This window comes from Sceloporus undulatus, chromosome 1 (genome assembly GCF_019175285.1).
Source record: "Sceloporus undulatus isolate JIND9_A2432 ecotype Alabama chromosome 1, SceUnd_v1.1, whole genome shotgun sequence".
NCBI classification, from domain to species: Eukaryota; Metazoa; Chordata; class Lepidosauria; order Squamata; family Phrynosomatidae; genus Sceloporus; species Sceloporus undulatus.
This window is the reverse complement of record NC_056522.1, coordinates 57187765-57202985: the sequence shown is the minus strand read 5'-3', so window position 1 is coordinate 57202985 and position 15221 is coordinate 57187765. Positions and strand designations below refer to the sequence as shown.

At 42.7% G+C, this 15221-nt stretch overlaps 1 protein-coding gene across 1 annotated transcript; it reads right to left on the bottom strand.

Moving 5' to 3' along the window:
* YIPF3 (Yip1 domain family member 3) lies at window positions 1–15137 on the bottom strand. The gene is made up of 9 exons (XM_042445018.1): window positions 14962–15137; window positions 8455–8655; window positions 7747–7853; window positions 6561–6606; window positions 4060–4152; window positions 3677–3808; window positions 2988–3101; window positions 1671–1794; window positions 1–470 (listed from the first exon to the last, which is right to left on the bottom strand). The coding sequence occupies exons 1-9, from the start codon at window positions 15049–15051 to the stop codon at window positions 352–354; spliced, it is 1026 nt and encodes a 341-aa protein (XP_042300952.1). The 5' UTR covers window positions 15052–15137; the 3' UTR covers window positions 1–351.
* Between the last annotated feature and the right edge of the window lie 84 nt (window positions 15138–15221).

Here is a 15221-nt window from a genome sequence, read left to right as displayed (position 1 = left end):
TTGCTTAGAACCGCCATTAATTTAATTTAATTCTTCCCTCGGCAAAAGAGAGGATTACACGTACACTGGCTAAAAAGACAAGAGCAAGCACAAAGGTATGGAGGAAAAGTCTGAGCTATGCAATCCCAGCTAGATATACATCGGCCAGGAGAAAGGCTCTGCCTCGCACAATCCAGCCAAAGTTGCACAAAAGCTGTTCCTCTGAAACATGCTGGGAACCTGCTGCCCTCACTTTCAAGATGAGGTCTGCAAATGAAACCAAGTCCTGCTTTTGTTACTTTTTCTTTCTTCCCTGGTAACAGCAGCAGAATATATGACCCATGAAGAGGCAGGGAGAATGAGTCTGTAAGGCTATGAGGTCAGCGCAGCAACAGGTCTGGTAGTTGTATTCAGAATGGAGCCAACTGGAATGTCTCTGGGAACTCTTTGAAAGGGAGGGATGTTGGGTCTTTCCAATGTGTCCAGGATGCCTGTGAATGATAAAAGCAAAAGTACTGGGCAATAGCAAACTATATCCGCATTCATCTGCATCACATTGCATATTAATTTGGTTCCTTGCCATCTCAGTCTTTGCATATGCATCCATCTTGTACCCTGAATGTTATCCCCTCCACTAAATGCTGACTTTGCACTTTTAATACAGTATGCTGTAGAATTATGGTGGCATTGCTGGACAGGCAGATCCTGGAAACATGTTGTAGTTTTTGATAACAGATAAAATTAGAAAGGTCTTTAAAGAGAGGGGCACAAGGGTGCAAATTCACTCTGCTCAGGGAAGCCTAAAGCCCTCCCTCTATGGCATCTGACTCCATCCAGCCTGGAGGGAGAGAAAAGGCAGGGCCAGCTCCATCAGGCCTACACTCAAGAAGAAGAGCCCTCCCTCCAGTCCATCTTTGTCCAGGCTTCAGAGGGAGAGAAGAACTGCTGGACCTGATCCCTTTCCCCATCACCATTCCCTTCTCCTTTTGTGTTGTGGCTTTGTAGATTGTAAGACTGAGGGCAGGGAACCCTCTATTGTATGTAAAATGCTGTGTAAATTTACAGTGCTATATAAATAAAGCTTAATAATAATAAAGCCTGAACAATGCAAAGTTCTAACTAGTTAATACTAAGTGGAAGAGGATGGGGGCGTGAGAAACACTGAGAATCATGTGAGTTGGACTGTATTATCTTTTCAGCCATGAGCCATGCAAAATGTTGCCAGTTTAGGTGCACTCTCAAAGGAAAGGAGGATCGTACCTAACCAATGTCATGTTGATTACCACAAGCTGAGATGTTTTCTTTTCATACATCTCAGGGGCCCAAAGTGTGATTACCATATATTATACATTAGATATGTGTTCAAGAATGTACAGTGTATAATAAGGGATACTTCACACATGATGAATTTCCTATGAGAAAAATCACTGTCATATACATGTGTGGACTCATTAGTAATGACAAATGCACACACATTTTGCCTACATAGGGGCTACAGCTATGTAGGAAGACCGTTATATATGAAATGGCCTGTAGCAGTAGCATGTCTTTCAGCGAAAAGAAGAGATTGGGTTATCACACAATGTTCTTAAAAACCAAATGTAGGCTTGAAAATTTGTCCCAACACATTTTTTTTAAAAAAGGAAAGCAAATGGAATGAAAAATGTACTCCTCCCCATTCCTTCTCTTACCTTCTACAACCTTGTGATAAGCAAAGTGCAGATAAAGGAGGAAAAGCATGTGCAGGGCAGCAAGCACTCCACACAAGATGAGTCTCTGAGTATGTCCCACTGTACGTGACACCAATACAGCAACCTAGGAAAGACCAGATCTTAATGTTTACAGACTGTTTATAAAACACAAATGAATTAAGATGAGTGGACCCCTTTCAGCCTGTATGACAATCTTTGTAGAGAATCCATTGCTAAAGTGTATTGGGGTGTATGGTTTAGTTTCACATGAATGGCCTCTTCAACCTTTCATTCTTTTCTTTTAAATGTCAGGGTTCCAGCACCAGCAGCTATAACTATGCCCTCAAGTTACCATCAGAGTTGGGAGTATTTAAATTAGATTTCAGTGAATGTAGCAAGCTGAAGATGTTGTTATTGCCTGCTAGTGAAAGTAGATAGTGATGTTGCTGCTGATGTACTGCATGAAATTAGCAGGCCTTTGGGAATCTGCTCATATCACCAAAGAGTCAGGATGTTTCAAGTTGCAATCTTAGATGCTGTGACAGAAACTGCAAGTCTGCAGTTTTAAAACAGAACATCTTTCTTATCTCTTGTTACCTACAGTCTGAACAGAACAAGACTTCAACTTTATATCCAAATATCACTTCCTCCATCATAGAGCAAAGCAGTTATCCTAAAGTCAATGTTTTGTACTGTAGAGGTTATTAAAAAATTTTGTCTGACAATTAAAGTCAGTAAAGTAATAAATGTAGTGCTTCTCAAAGCAACATGTATACTTTGCATGATCAAAGTTTTACTCTGAAGGAAGTATAAAGGGCTTTCAGTGACTGGCACAATTATACATTTGATGAGACCTAAACCTGGACTTCTCCCTGGAGCAGACACTGATAATATGAAAAAGAATAGGGAGGGAAGAGGAAAATAAACACATTTATATACCCATTTCTACTCATACCTTTTGAACCACTTCTTAAACCTGATAGGCAGGGAACTTCTGTTATGATGGCTATTGGTCCCCTCTCTGCTCTCTGTTTGTAGGCAGGCAAGCACCTTCTTATTTAAAGAGGCCTTCAGCCTCTTAACTGGTTAGGGTAGAAGGATGTACAATGGGTGGGCTGTTTTTTTTAACTATGAAACATGTGCTTAATGTATTTTAATTGTTTTAAATCAATGTTTTAATTGGATTGAATTTTTTCACATTCAAATCACATATTGCTTTAACTGTTGTTGTTTTTTTAAATTACACTGTAAACCATGTTGAGTCCCATACTGTGGGAATGGCAGGATATAAATGTAATAAATCAAATAAATATTTACCATTCTTAGTGTAGAAAGACCACCAATCCCCAGCCAGAAGATATAAAAAAGGGAGTGAAAGTGGATGTTGTAGGTGATAAAGAGAGTAACACAATGCCCAAAAAGTCCATAGCCCTGAAAGGAAAAGATAATATCAAAGACTAGCATGTGAAAATGTATAGATAGAAACAGCTGCAATATTAATTATACCACATGCTTTCCTGAGGAAAGCCTTAAGCTCCAATAGTTTAAGTTCAGCAAGTGAGCTGAAGCTGAATGTCAGATTTTTACCTACCAATTACAGTCATTAGAAGAATATCAGGTTCTGCCTGAGGCATGTCTACATCAATTAGGATTTCACTCACCACCCAGACATGTGGAAGCAAATTCATTTCTGTCTGGAAGCTAATAAGAATAGCCTAATTTCACTGCCATCTTTCCCCATCCCTCCCAATATGGCCCACACAAATAAACAACAACACCCTGTCTCTGTAGATTCAGATCAACCTTAGGATGTAAATTCAGATCAGCTTTATCTGTGGTTGGTGCAGATACAAAGCCATCTGTTAGTCATGAGAGAAGATCAGCCCATAGCCGTATCAGAAGGGAATGGTGAGAGTTGTAGTACAACTCAACTGGAGGGTGCTAGGTTGGAAACAGTGACTTTAGACTATGTTAGAGACTACTGAGCAGCTGAAGTGTTTACTCACCAGTAGTGACAACATTTGCACCATGGTGATCTGAGCATTGCACAAGTATGCCAAGAAGTAAATGAAGGAGGAGACACCTATCCAGTAACCAAAGCAGGTGCCAATTGCAGTGCCCATCAGTGTCCCTTCCCTCTGCAGAAAGAGAAACAGAATGCTTATAAGAGGACACGATACACCTGGAAATACAGCTATTAAACAGTATCATCAACACAGTCCAATGTAAATAGGTGCTACCAGAACTTCAGAAACAGAATTCCTTCTAACCAGGAAGCATCCATAATACCTTAACAACTGCCTCCCCACCCCCAAAATACATAGAGAGTTCAAGGCAAAAATAAGTCTCTGGGTAGTAGCTTGTCAGGAAAGCAAAATGCCCTGCTTACAATAATTGTATCTGATGTCTTCATTCCATGCAGCAAAATGGCCACCAGCGTGAAGACCAGCATGAGGGGACCATACAGCTCACCTGCTATCTTCTATAAAAGATAAAAGGAATAATTGTTATTGATCAGTATTCTGGTAAGTCCAGTGTATCAATCAATTACAAAGAGCAAAAAAAAAAAAAAAAAAAAAAAGAAAAAAAAAAAAAAAAAAGCTAATTTATACACTTAAAATAGGGTGGAGAAAGCATGACCCCTGCAACCCCCTCTCCCATTTTGCAGCTGCCTCAAGCCCTTAAACTTGGTGGTGTAGTGTTTAAATGCCTGTACTGCAGCCATTCACTAACAAACCATAAAGTTGCGAGTTCAATACTAGCAAAAGGGCTGAAGCTCAACTCAGGCTTGCATCCTTCCGAGGTTGCTAAAATGAGTACTCAAATCGTTGGGGGCAATGAGCTTACACTTTGTAAACCACTTAGGGAGTGCTTAAGTGCACTGATAAGCGGTATAGAAATGTACTTGTTATTGTTATTAAACTTGTCCAGTTTAATTACCTGGAAAATGCTCAACTATGCTGCCAGGAGCACTGTTTTGCCTTAAAATAGCCCGCTCTGTGTAATTTTTCAGCTAAGAAATGGGGAAAAGAAGTGATTTCTGGTCACTTCTGAGTTGTATTTTGTGCTCACATTGGACCAAAGACGTGGAAGTAAAACCTATCAGGGAACAGGCAAAAAATGGCCCTTGGTTCTTCACAGTTGCCCAGACATCTTAAAGGAACTAACAAGAGAAATCAGTTGTGTTATTTTATAAGTAGCAAGTTATTATCTGTCCTTTTTTTTTCAGAAAAAGACTGCTTAACTAACATCATATGTGATATGAAAAGTTATGACATACAGCAGGGTGGGGTGTATTTCATGCAAGAGCATGGTCCCTGGACATTCTGTTTATAGGGGACACTGATGAAGTGACATCAGATTTAGTGGCAAACTGGTGTGCAGTCCCTGCATATTCTGCAGTCTGCTCCTTGACCTCTAGAATTCATCATCACTTGATGTACAGCCATAGATGAGTTCAACTTTACTTGTTGTTTTCATGGACTTTGAAATTCAGACTGATACTCTCTAAATTAGAGAGAACACTTGTTAAAGGTAGGCTAGCTACTCGTGGAAATCAAAGTAGCTGACTCAAATGCAATCAGACTGGATGTTCCTGCAAGACCAAGCCCACTGTGATATCAGAGCAGTTTGGCCAATGGTATAGACAGGGACAGAGCTGATAGAAAAAATGGATAAGGAGAAAGAATAGATGAAAAAGGAAATTTAAATCTTTACAGAAATCTGCCAGTATTCACCATTCACCAGTGAACTGATGGGGTCTTTGCTAAAAATGAGTAAGTATAAACTGATAAAGTGAAGTTAAAATACAAGGTACTGAGGCAAAGGGGCTACACAAGAACTGCCCCACAACCTTTGGGATGGGGAAGAACTCATACATCACCAAAAACTTCTGCCAAAGTGATTTATCATCAGGAAAATACCATTGTGAATTCAGGGTGAAAGACAAATGGGATTCTGCTTTATCTGTCAACTTCACAGCAATGAGAAATGAATTTGAATATAACCCCCATGCTCGGAGTGAGAAACCCATTCTTCCTTAGACACTATTGTTACCCTGGTTGCTCCATATAAATTTTGATATAAATGATAGCCCTTAATGACCCCTAGATGAACTCTGATAGTCTGTTCACCATTACCAGCAAAGCATGAAGACATGTACACCACCCCTGAGGGGTCGCCTTCATTAACATTTTTAGATAGTCTAGGGAGTCGCATAAGAGGATTATCATAGGACCAGGAAGATCAAATGTTTGCCTTCCCTGAGGCTCTTACCCCCTCCCTGGGTCTGTTGTCCGAGCAGCTTAAGACCACTAAAACAATCGGACAGGGACATCCAGCTGAAAAGGAAGTAATTAAACACCTTTGCCAGCAGCAATAATTTGCCCTATAAAAAGTCTGGACTTTTGCTAGTCGGCGCACCATTTGAAAGGTCTCTATACTCCACGTCAGTCAGACCTCTGCTTTGGACACTAGCATTTCTGTTCAAACCCACGTTGCGGAGCAGAACTGTCCCATCACCACGCATCCCATTCAATTCCCGGAGGGAATCTACATTCTGGTACGTATCACCCTAGTGACGCCTAAAATCCTATTCCACGTCAATCTCTGATTTTCCTGAGCCTTGTATGAGTGTGTGTGCACAAGCGCATTGAATGTGCTTTTCCCTATTTCATTAAATTAAACATCTAGTTATTATTTCTGTCTCAGCTCAATTTATTGGTATTCCCTGGTCTTCTCAGTATACACAATGGGAGGAGATTCCACAGGGCCATCGTAGCAGGCCCCCCTCTTGTAATAATAAAATTCCCCTAATCAGACCCTTGGCTTCACTATCACCTCCATAATATTAAGGAAAACCTTCACTTACTATCTAGTGCATTAGCTCACCTGGGGAAAATTAATCATCTTTACAGGTATCATGGATTCCAGCAACCTAAAAGAGAACAAGATGATAGGAGATTATTACAGTCAGCCCTTGGTTTAACTCACCCATGTCTTGAAAATAATCCCTCCCTCAAATTCCTATAAAACAAACCTTGATTTTGCCATTTTGTGTAAGGGACACTGTTTTACTACACCATTATCTATACTGGGACCTGACCATCCACAGATTTTCATATCCAGGAGGGTCCTGGAACCCAACACCAGTGGATATCAAGGGCCCACTGTAGTAGGAATGAACGAAAATTCAAATATTTTAGATAACCATATATTTAAAGAATTATTTGCGCTCATGCCAGACTAAAAATGGCATGTGCTAAATAACAAACCACCAACAACCTGATGCTATAGGATTAGAACACGGATGTGAAAAACTTCATAGTGCATTATATAATTTAAAAAATAGTTTTGTTAAATTAGACAAAAAACCTTGCTGGGAAATGGGGGGAGGGGAGCATTTAACGCAACCATAATCCTGTCTGCTCTACATAAGACTTGTAACGGGACTCAAGCATACACATTTTTTGTTTTACATGGGGAGGGGTGGTGGTCCCGGAACAGATCCCCAGGTAAAACAAGGGCACACTGTAATTTTTCTAGAATAGTTTTCTTCTGTGATCAGCAAGGACACTAGCTATGGAGGTTATATGGCCCAGAAAGAAAGCCTAACAGTAGTTTGTGACTCTTACAGTTAGTGTCAGTCCTGGAAGGACAGATTAATTGAACTCTGATGTATGCTCAAAAGGCATTTGCTGAATTGACATTTCATGGCTTAATTTGGCTCATACAGCAGCATCAAAAGACTAGAAATGAAACAGCTTGGTGTTATTTATTTGAGGAATAAAAATGCAACTGGGTGAAGTCTTGATCACCTCCCCCCAGAGCTATCTTAATAAAGTACTGCAAGCAGATAGAACAGCAGTGTCATTCTCTTCTCTATAACCCAAATGCTACTTAAGAGAATAACCAGTTTCTCTTTATTAAGAATAAAAGTGTTGGGTGGCAGACAATTTCCACAATGGACTATGCTGCTATTACATATTAACATAGTTTCATTGTGAGTTTTAAGAAAGCAATGACAGATAAGAAAAAGCAAGAAAAGTGGGAGGAACAATCTGCCAAGTTTGCTTACCGATTCCGAACTTGGTTTGGCTCCACATCAAAGTAGGGCCTGAGGATATCAATGTTGGCATACAGATTGAAGGCTTTTGAGGCTTGTCTTTTCCCTGCCTGCCACATCTAGGGAGTGCGAGTGAGATTGAGAGAGAAAGAGAGAGATTGAATACAAAAGACAGAAGCATCAAACTGAATGACAGAAGCATTTCATTGAAAAAAAAGGCCATCCAAATGTTTTTTAAAAACCAGAAGGGCGCATTGGGCGGGGGAGGTGCTGCTTCCTATGTGATCCCCCCACTGCCCTTCTCTGATCTAAAACTTCTCAACAGGGATTGATATTGATCTCACATTTTCTGTAGCTGTACCTTGCAACATTCTGCTGCTCTAAAAATAATATTAGCTTGGGAATTAGTGGCATACCAATTTGTCTCTGTAGGAAATACTTCCCATCAGTGCAGTTGGTTCTGCCTCATTTCTAATTACTTGCTCAGTGCTTCAAGGCAGAAATGCTTAGGGAGTCTAAGGTAAGATTAGGCCTACAGAGGGGATACCACTCTAGAAATTATCCCTTTAAAGCAGGCACAAAACACTATGGAAGAAACATCAAGACACTGTCTCCAGAGAACTGCAATAAATGAGAAACATGTGGAAATCAGCAGCCTTCTGGGCTCAGAACCTTGGTTTGCTGCTGTTCCTCTGATTTGACAAAGAAAGCTATGGTTACCTCATCGGCTACTTGCCGACTCAATTGTCCCTTAAAGCCTTTCATCCCTAGGAACTCTCCATCTTCTTCATCTGCTGCAGCTGCTTCTGCATCCACCTCTTCCTCTTCCTTTATGCGTTGATGCATCTCACCCATGTCTTCAAAGCTGGAGCCAGATGTGTCATCCATGTTTTCCATGTCAATCACAGCAGAACCCGCACCCTGAACAAAGTGAAAATATGCATGTGGTGAGACTGTGCACAATCATTTCCCCTTAATCAGAGAGGCAGCACAACCAAGAGAAAAGAGGCTGAAAGAAATGCTTCCTACAAGATTCCATTTCTGTGGGAAAAGATACAGACATTCTTAACAATCAGATTAAGACCCATTTCTGGTATCTGTCTTCACATTCGTGTATATTAAAAAGTGGAAAGAGCAAGAGGAAACCAATCCCACACTTTTTGCTATCTTTACTTAATGTAATGGAGGGATCCATGGACACCAAAAATGACTACCAGACTTTGTGGAAGTCTCTACCTTTGAATGCAAAAATAATTAAATATTAAAACAGCAGTATGCCTACCCTCAATGGCTTGAAACAGCTCTGTCATTATGTACTGGAAACCATTTATGTCCAAAACAAAATTCGATATGTTTCCTGCTCCCATCTGCACTACCAGAAATCACTGTGAATGACTGGAGTGAAGATGCAAACTGGTTTCATTATTTGTTCTTCCAACACCCATTTGGTGTTTACTCTTAATGGCTTATATTGTTTAGAACCTTGGCATATGAAGGAATGGCTACTCTGTCCTCAACATGTCAATTTGTTGTTGTCTGTCTTCAAGACATTTTTGCCTTATAGTGACCCTAAGGTGAACCTGGGGAGCCAGTGTTGGATAGTGGTTTGAAACTGGGGTTGGATGACCCTGGACAAGTAACACACTCTGAGCCTCAAGGCAAACCTCTTTTGAACAAACTTGAGTAGAAAAAACCCATGATAGGTTCACCTTAGGGTTGTCTTGAAGACACACAATAACAACAACAAGGTCAACCTATCACAGGCCTTTATTTTATTTATTTTTTTGGAAAAATTTGTTCAGAGGGGTTTTGAAATAGGCTTCCTCTGAGGCTGAGAGTGTAACTGACCCCAAGGTCACTTAGTGAATTTCCATGGCAGAGTGGGAATTTGAGCCCCAAGCTCCAGAGTCATTGTCCAAGGCTCAAACCACTAAACTATGCCTGTTTAATAAATGGAAGTTTGTTCCTGGGCGCCTGTGGAGTTTGGGGTGAACTGACTGATGGCCATGGATGTGACACTACATTTCCGCAACACTCCCTACATGGAGGTCTGTCTGGCCTGCACTTGGGCCTCCTTCCAGTGCCAGATAATAATAAGAGGGGTCGGTATACTATTGTCCAATTCCTGCCAGTTTCAAGTTCTTTCTTTCCCCCCAACTATTGTTTCTCTTCATTCGAGTCTCACTGTATTCGACTCTTTTTTTCCTTTACAGCTCCGGGTTGCTGTCATCTATCGCCCTCCTGGTTCTGCTACCCAATTCCTATCTGACTTTGAATCTTGGCTGACGTTTTTTCTATCTGATACAGTCCCTTCTCTAATCCTAGGTGACTTTAATATTCACCTTGACAATCCCAACAATCCTTCTTCATCTCGCCTTAGATCCCTGTTTGCTTCTTTTGGCCTTCAGCCTCATTCTAACTCCTCAACCCATTCCTCTGGTCACTGTCTCGACCTAATTCTTGCTGCTAAGTGTGTCATTTCCGACTACCTGGCATCTGATTTTCCATTGTCTGACCATCATTTAATTTCTTTTACTCTTACTTATATCCCACCTCCTCGTCGTACTGTCCAGCGCCATTTCCGCGACCTTCAGTCTGTTAACTCTGACCATCTCAGTCAGACTTTGAATTCATCTCTCTCTTCTCTTGATCTTGGGGACTCTGCTGATTCAGCAATGTCTTTATTTAATTCCACTCTTTCTTCAACTCTTGACAGCTTTGCTCCTGTATCTGTACATGTGTCTTCCCCCATGACTAGGCCTCAGCCCTGGCTCACTCCCACTATCAGGTACCTCCGGTCCTGCTCTCGAGCGGCTGAACGTCTTTGGAAAAAGTCTAGGGAACCAGCCGATTTCATTCATTATAAATTCATCCTTTTATCTTTTTCACGCGCTCTGTCTATGGCAAAACAGAACTATTTTAAATCACTGATCTGCGCTAATGAGAGGCGTCCGCAGCGTTTGTTCTCCTGCTTCAATACACTACTCAAACCTTCCTCTCCCCCTGTCTTCTCATCTTTTTCCCCCACTGACTTCGCCAACTACTTCATCACAAAAGTCACTACTATTCGATCTGAAATAGTTCCTCCCGACTTGCCCCCTACCACTAACCTCCTGGTACCTTCTACTAATAAACTCTCTGGGTTTCCCCCTGTTTCTCTGGATGAACTCTCTAAGCTGCTAAATTCTTCCAAACCAACTACCTGTTCTCTTGATCCTATTCCCTCCCGTCTCCTAATCTCTATAGCCCCTTCTCTTCTGCCCTCGCTCCTCTATATCTTTAATCTCTCTCTCTCTTTGGGTTCCTTCCCTTCTGACTTCAAACATGCTCTCGTTTCCCCAATTCTGAAGAAACCCTCTCTCAACCCCTCTTCTTTGTCTAGCTATCGTCCAATTTCTCTTCTTCCTTTTCTTTCTAAGGTCCTAGAACGGGTCGTTTATTCTCGCTGTATTAAGTTTCTTGAAGCCAACTCCATCCTAGACCCCTTCCAATCTGGCTTCCGCCCACGGCACTCTACAGAGACAGCCCTCACCAAGATCTCAAATGATCTCTTGCGGGCCAAGGCAAACGGCCTCTACTCTATTCTCATTCTTCTCGATTTGTCTGCAGCCTTTGACACTGTTGATCACTGTCTCCTGGTTGATTTACTTTCTGACCTTGGGTTCGCGGACTCTGCTCTCGACTGGTTTAAATCTTACTTGTCAGATAGATCTTTTGCAGTGGTCACGGGTGGTCAGACTTCATCCTCTGTTTCGCTATCTGTTGGAGTTCCCCAGGGCTCTGTCTTGGGTCCCCTTCTGTTCTCTCTATACACACTGTCTCTAGGTAAACTCATCAGTTCTTTTGGTTTCTCCTATCATTTGTATGCCGATGACACTCAGCTGTATCTCTCCACCCCTGACCTTTCGACGGGGCTTGAACAGCAAGTTTCTTCTTGTCTGACTGCCATCTCTCAGTGGATGCGGCTTCGGCGCTTGAAGCTCAACATGTCTAAGACTGAGCTTCTCGTCTTTCCACCTAAACCCACCCTTCATTATTCCTTTTCTGTTTCTGTCGACGACACTTCTATTCAACCGGTTCATCAAGCCCGCAGTCTTGGCTTCATTTTTGACTCTTCCCTGTCATTTATTCCCCAGATCCAGGCCACCGCAAAGACCTGTAGATTCTTTCTCCACAACATTGCCAAGATCCGTCCATTCCTCTCAATCTCTACTGCCAAGACTCTAGTCCATGCCCTAGTGGTTTCGCGACTAGATTATTGTAACCTCCTTCTAACAGGGCTTCCTCTTTCACACATCCATCCTTTAATATCTGTCCAGTATTCAGCTGCCCGTATTGTCACATCCGCTCGCCGCTTTGACCATGTTTCTCCTCTTTTATCCTCCCTTCATTGGCTCCCCTTCCCCTTTCGCATCCGGTACAAGCTTTTGTTATTGACTTTCAAAGCCCTCCATGGGTTGGCCCCTCCTTACTTATCTGACCTTCTTTCTCCTTACATTCCTACTCGCACCCTCCGCTCTGGTAGTCAGGGTCTCCTGTCACAATGTAGGACTACCACTGCCCCCTCCCGAATTCGTCCCTTCTCGCTTGCTGCCCCTTACTCCTGGAACCTTCTCCCCCACATGCACACCTCATCGCTTCTCTGCCCAGTTTCAAAACTGAATTAAAGACTATATTGTTTAGAGAAGCATTCCCAGAGGTGAGCCCCTCTCTGACCCAGGAAGCCTCCTTCTAACCATCCATCAAGAAGCCAAGCCCTTCCTCCAGTCCATCTGCCTTGGTCCAGGCCTCGGAGGTGGAAAAGATCTGCTGGACCTGATCCTATTCCCCACCACCACTCCCTTCTCCTTTTGTGTCGTGTCTTTTAAATTGTAAGCCTGAGGGCAGGGAACCGTCTGACTAAAAAATTGATGTACAGCGCTGTGTAAACTTACAGCGCTTTATAAATAAAGGTTAATAATAATAATAATAATATATTTCCCGCTTCTCCCTTTGGATTATATTTTATTTCTAGATAAAACTCTAGAAAAATTAAAAGGCCTTTAATTTTTCATTATGCGTTGTTGCTTATGATTTTCAACTCTATGATTTTTTTATTGTTGAAATTTTAGTTGTTTAAAAATTTTGCTTTATTGAAATCATGTAAAAATCCTTGGAAATACAACACTACATAAATGTGTAAAACAAAACAATAAAATGGCCTGTCTTCTTGGTAAATGGCAGCACAAGAGATCACTCCAAAGGCAGAGGTCTTCATGCATTTACTGTAATGAGAGGAAGAAATCAAAGAGTGAAGTGCCAACACCCCCCCACTCCCACATCTCAGAAGGGGACATCCTCTTGTTAATGCTGGTGAAATGAGCCAAGCGTGCTTACTTGAGTGACCTCCATGAACAAGAGGGTTTCAGAGAAACGGGAAGAAGGGTCTGTTCGTCTGCTCTGTTTGTAAATGGACAGAAACCTAATACGTGCTCCTTGAGCTGGAGAGCCCAAACTGAGAAGGAAAGGGAGCAGTGGGAAAGTGGTGGTGGTGGCACTTTGGCACTTGCCCTCATGGAGCACAAAGAAGCGAGGGATGTGGTGTCAGGGGCTCTGGTGCTTCTTAAAGGAGAACCAAGAGACAAGGGGGGCATTGGGGATGTGGCAGTTGCACCCTCAACCTACCCAAAAGTCCATACTTTGGGTCCCAAAACCTGCCCTTGACTTATACATGAGGTCAATTTATAGTCATGTATATATGGGACTCTTTATTTCATTAATTACATTATAGACCAGTGATTCCCAAACTTTGCTCCTCCAGGTGTTTTGGACTTCAACTACCAGAAGCCCATGGTAGCTTAGCCAACAGTATGGAATTCTGGGAGTTGAAGTCCAAAACATCTGGAAGACCAAAGCTTGGGAACCACTGGAGGGAAGACATCATGATAAAAATGTAACTGTACAGCTCACTGTTTCTCATTTGAAGTCTTTAGTCTTTAAAGCCCTTTTGAGAAAAGACACTGCAGCCCAAAGGATCATGTATTGCTTCTCGTGTTGTACTCAAATAAGAAGCCACACTGCAGCTGACAAAGCGAGAGAGTATATTGTTCTTACAGATTTCAGGCTGCTTATATTTAAAGAGGATAGGAACTTACAGTGTTGCATTAACCTCTTTTTGCAGTGGCTCCTACATCTTTTTAAAGCTTTGGGAGAACTGAAGGGTACATACAGTCCCCAGAGGCTGGTTTGTGAGGCTCCCAGGTCCCCCTGAAATTCTCTGAACTGCTAATGCTAAAAGTGCCCATCATAGTCCAAGTTTCCTTCCTGGTTAATTACAGGCCTCTCCTGGGACAAAAATCCCAGGGAGCATTTTAGGCAAGGCACCAGAGCTCTCTGACAAACCAGGCTAAATACCTCCCCAAACTAGAAATCCTGGGGTTCCTCAGGAGGGACCCAAGACAGTCAAACGGTGCCAAACTGCTTTAGTTGTGTGGTGTGGATACTATACTGCCCAAGGAGGGGTCAGAACTCACATCTCTTCTGAGTACAATGCTTTATTTGATCAAATTTTGGGTGAGCATTGGACTCAATGGAGAAAAGAAAACATCGCATGAACTAGTTATATAAGGTAACTGTATGTCAGAGATGCCAAGGGCACTATGTAACAGGTGGGCTCTTAGGTACAGTATCCCACATCACTGCAATGTCTGGCCTGGGGTTCTTTCCTCACTCGTTTTGATGGGAAGGAAGGCTTTATGGGAGACTGAAGACATAGTCTCTAGTGCTTTGTTGACATGGTTTGTGTATTAATTCCATTGACAGGCCTCCTTCCTTCCTGCTTCCAGGGCGAAACCAAGGGGCTTCTACTTCAGATGCTCCTGGCAGCAGCAGAGGACTTTGCAGCTCCCTTTTCATGAGGTCATTCTAAAGAAGTAAGTCCAGGTGCAATGCCTTCTTTCCCTTTTCCCTTCTTCCTGCACTTTTACTGTATTATCAAGCAGACAATTTTAATGCCAAAATCAAATTACGTGTGTATAGATCTATGTATCTATATATATATATGTATAATGTATTTTATACGGCTTCTAAACCGCACTGCAGAAGTAATCCGGCTCCAGGCCGCTCCGCTCTGGGCCCACAACAAACTCCCAGAATTCCATAGCGACACAGGAGCCAAAGCGGTGCCAAACCGGGTTATTTCTCCCGTGTGGATGCAGCCCCCCCGGAATGCCTCCCAGAGAGCCCTACCTGCATGTTGTCCTCGAAGGCGCCCCACTCGGCCACCGCCCCCGCTCCGCCCCTGGCTCCTCCGGCCGCAGACCCCGCGGGGACCGCCATTCCGGCTGCGGGGGACCCAACGGCCCCCCCGAGAAAGAGAGACACCGAGCTCCCAAACGGAGAGGGAGGAGGAGGAGGAGGACCCGGATGTAGCACCACGTGACCCAGCCCTCTCTATTCAGTGGCCCTGAGGACGTGGATACCTCTCAACTCTCGCGAGAATTCCTGGC

Coding starts and splice junctions, on each gene's coding strand:
- YIPF3 (XM_042445018.1), bottom strand. CDS start 15,051: ATGGCGGTCCCCGCGGGGTCTGCGGCCGGAGGAGCCAGGGGCGGAGCG. Junction 3,809..4,059: donor AGACATCAGATACAATTATT/GTAAGCAGGGCA, acceptor CTCTTTCTGCAG/AGGGAAGGGACACTGATGGG. Junction 471..1,670: donor TTATCACAAGGTTGTAGAAG/GTAAGAGAAGGA, acceptor TATCATTCACAG/GCATCCTGGACACATTGGAA.